Source organism: Bos grunniens, chromosome 5 (genome assembly GCF_055505025.1).
Source record: "Bos grunniens cultivar Pamir isolate PY7600 chromosome 5, Bosgru_T2T1.0, whole genome shotgun sequence".
Taxonomy (NCBI): Eukaryota; Metazoa; Chordata; class Mammalia; order Artiodactyla; family Bovidae; genus Bos; species Bos grunniens.
Window position 1 is genome coordinate 32,195,288 of NC_141169.1, and position 4,068 is coordinate 32,199,355.

General features: G+C 41.0%; 1 protein-coding gene across 1 annotated transcript; it reads right to left on the reverse strand.

Moving 5' to 3' along the window:
- Positions 1 to 1,543: 1,543 nt before the first annotated feature.
- LOC147371703 (olfactory receptor 8S1-like) lies at positions 1,544 to 2,522 on the reverse strand. The gene has a single exon (XM_086403581.1). It carries the CDS (start codon positions 2,480 to 2,482, stop codon positions 1,544 to 1,546), a length of 939 nt encoding a protein of 312 aa, XP_086259707.1. The 5' UTR covers positions 2,483 to 2,522.
- Between the last annotated feature and the right edge of the window lie 1,546 nt (positions 2,523 to 4,068).

Here is a 4,068-nt window from a genome sequence, read left to right on the forward strand (position 1 = left end):
TAAGTCACTTCAGTTGTGTCCGACTCTGTGTGACCCCATAAACGACAGCCCACCAGGCTCCCCCGTCCCTGGGATTCTCCAGGCAAGAACACTGGAATGGGTTGCCATTTCCTTCTCCAATGCATGAAATGGAAAAGTGAAAGTGAAGTCGCTCAGTCGTGTCTGACCCTCAGCGACCCCATGGACTGCAGCCCACCAGGCTCCTCCATCCATGGAACTTCCCAGGCAAGAGTACCAGAGTGGGGTGCCATTGCCTTCTCCGAGGGTTGTTGTTACCATCTTTCTAAATTCCATATATATGCATTAGTATACTGTATTGGTGTTTTTCTTTCTGGCTTACTTCACTCTGTATAATAGGCTCCAGTTTCATCCATCTCATTAGAACTGATTCAAATGTATTCTTCTTCATTTTACAGTTATTTAGATGATTGCAAAATACAGATTAAACAAAGCAGAAGCAGCATGAGAATTGATTTATGTCTTACAGGTCTTATGTCTTATAGGTACCAATGAATTATGTGAGATTGATGCAGTGCCTTAAAACCAGCAAACCATAAGCCCCTACACAGTGACCAGTTGTTTGACAGCTGAGAGGTGAGGGACAAAGATGGTTTCAGGACTCCTGTGTCATAAGATCAAATTATTTGTCTAAGGCACATTGCCTACACTCTACACGGGGAAGATCTTGATGAGATCAGCTAATTGGAGAATATGCAAGTCTGAATAATGACTATGTGAGAAATAAAGTTTCTAGAGCCACAGCGCCTCCTTATAGCCTCTTACACTGGTGATTTGGCCAGCACTATGCACATACATGAGGGCTTTCTTGATAGCTCAGTTGGAAAAGAATCCACCTGCAATGCAGGAGACCCTGGTTTGATTCCTGAGTCGGTAAGATCCACTGGAAAAGGGATAGGCTACCCACTCCAGTATTCTGGCCTGGAGAATTCCATGAACTGTATAGTCCATGGGATTGCAAAGAGTTGGACATGACTGAGCAACTTTCACTTTCACTTTTCACTGCACATACATGAGTTCTTAGAAATTTTTTCCGAGTCTGAGCTCCATCTCTATACATTCATTGTCTCTCTGCAGAGCTTTTAGCTTTTTAAGCCTGTCTTCTATGGCCACCCAGTTGGACTTCTTTTATTTTCAACCCTCTACCCTTACCTATGACTTTTTTCTCTTAAAGATCCAGGACCCTACATTCTTATCAAATCTATGGCTTTTAGCATATTCTCCAGTTAGTAAAAATAATGATAGATTCATGAAACTAATAATTTTACTAAAACAGATGTTTCAGAATGAGAAAAATGGATCAATTTGTTCATAACAAAGTTTTCTAGACAAGGTGATTATTTTAAAAGAAAATAAAGGGAGCTTTCCTTCCTATAACGTTATGCCATTCTCTCATGTATTTCTAATGTAGGTTGTAGCATCTGATGTTGTGAGTACTCAAGAGTGCTCCTTACTACTGCAAACTCACCTAATGTCCTTTTCTATGCAGATTTATTCCAGTTCTTCACTATCCTATATTTTCATTTCAGCACCTGATATGCTGCAAATACTTTTCCAAAGTTCTTTTCAGAGCCACCTTCACCTCCTTGTTTTTCAGACTGTAAATGAGGGGATTCAGCATGGGCGTGATGACAGTATACTGCACAGAGAAGATCAGTTCTGCAGGGGATCCTGAATTTGGCATAAGATGGCGGAGCAAACCTGAGCCAAAGTACAGTGTCACTGCAGTGAGGTGGGAAGAGCAGGTGGAGAAGGCCTTGCTTCTGCCTGAGGTAGAGCTGATGCTCAGGATGGTGGTGATAATGTGGGCATAGGATAGGGAGACCAAAAGGAAGGTTCCCAGCCCATGCAGCAGAGTGGAACAGAGCAAGGCAATGAGGTTTCTGGAGATATCAGAGCAGGACAGGGAGAGGAGAGAGGGCATTTCACAGCTGTAGTGAGGGATGATTTTGGCCTCACAGAAGATCATGTTCACAGCTAGGAAGATGTTGATGAGTGCGTCCAGAAAGCCCAGGCCCCACGAGCCCCACACAAGCTGAATGTACAGCTTTTTACTCATGATCTGTCCATAGAGTAGAGGGTGGCAGATCGCAGCATAGCGGTCATAGGCCATCACTGAGAGCAGACAGGCTTCGGTCCCTGCAGCAACAAACACAAAGAAGACCTGAGCTAGGCAGCCCTCTACCGATATTGTTTTCCTTCGAGACAGGAGGTTCTCCAACATCTTGGGCACTGTGACTGAAGAGAAGCAGATATCAACGAAAGAGAGGTGGCTCAGGAAGAAGTACATGGGCGTGTGGAGGTGGGAATCAGCCTTGATCACCAGCAACATCATCAAGTTCCCCATTATTGTCAGAAGGTAAATCCCCAGGAATAGCACAAAGAGCAGAGCCTGGGTGTGAGGGTTGGCAGACAGTCCAAGGAGGATGAACTCTGTGACAGTGCTGTGGTTCCTCAAGTCCATTTACAAAGGCCTTTCCCTAGAAATAATATAAACAGGCATGGGAGCCAAAAGTCTTTTTCCCCAGACCTCTCCCCTCCCCTGATAACAGGGGGTTTTCCTTGGTGACCTCAGGCTACACTGGAATTTTTCCATTGTATTTGTCCTCTGTTCATATCACCATTATTTGTAAATGTTTTTGCTTTCTATTATGACCTCAGTTTGTGTCAATCACTTGAAACAAAAAGATGATCAAGATATGATATCCATTGAAGAATATGCATATGAAGAGTAAATATATAACTGTAATTACTACAATGGGAACTCAAATTGAGATTTAGTGAGGGCCAATAATGACATTACATTGAGTGAATTTGACAATATCCTTAAGAAAGCAAAATGATTGCACTTGGAAAATGTTTCTGACAAATATTCAGTTTGCATGAACATGAAGTTTGTATTCAAAGGCTCAGAGAAAAATCAAGTTATATTTGGTTTAACATAATGGCAACCTGCTCCAGTATTCTTGCCTGGAAAATTCCATGAATAGAAGAACCTGGTGGGTAACTGAGTAACCGAGCACAAAATCAGATCTAAGATGCTGACACCTAGGGAATAAATGGGCATCAGAGATAGTGGCTAAAAATGTGGGCTCCTGCATCAGACTATGTTCAAATTTCAGCTCTACCTCTAATTAGGTACATGACTTTGTACATGATGCATAAAACTCCTTGCTTGGATTTCCTTATGTTTAAAATGAAAATTAATAACAGTACTAAGAAAGGTTCTAGGATTAAATATGAGATTATATATAAAGTTCTTAAAAAGCATCTACTCCTAACTGTCCATTACTGCTATTATTTGAGATTGTAAGTCTAGGCAAAAGTCACCTAAATTCTCACATATGGTGAAGCTCTGTTAAAGACTTAAGTTGTTTCTGTTAATACTTCTGTTGTACTTAACTTTACATACCTGTATATACTTTATATACCTTATATACCTTTACCAACAGAAGTGTATGAACACAGTTGTAAAGTAAATTTTAGAATTATTTTGGAGGAGAGAAATTTGTAATTACTGTGGGTACTTTCACTCAGAAAGGAGGAAATAAAAGTATTTCCACTATATATATATATATATACACACATATATACATATATATATTTATATACACATATATACATATATATATATATTTATATAAGTATTTTCTACTGTAAGTATAGCTGTAAGACTAAAGAGATGACTGGGGGAAAAAAGTGGGTGGGACTCAGTGTGAATCCCTGGGCCCACCTGGAGGAGCATTATTGGGTTGGATGTGTTCCCAGGTCAGGTTAAAATCTCTAGGAAAGTCAGCAAGAGGAGTGCTTGAGAGGTTTCATGCTGCAGGAAAGAGTAGCAGCCAGGAAAGAGGACTCTGCCCAGTACCACACATTCTGGACCTCCCTCCAATACAGTGTAGCAAACAGGTTTGGAAATTAATCCTGTAGGACAGTAAGAGTTTGACTCAGAGCTCTTACCTTCTGTTGGAAATACCCACTGCAGCTACTGTCTCTCCCTTAGGAGGAAATCTCTACCCATTTTTTCTGCTCACATTCAGAGGCCTGTTT

Bases quoted from the DNA above. Each gene is read 5' to 3' on its own strand.
- LOC147371703 (XM_086403581.1), bottom strand. From the start codon at position 2,482: ATGGACTTGAGGAACCACAGCACTGTCACAGAGTTCATCCTCCTTGGA.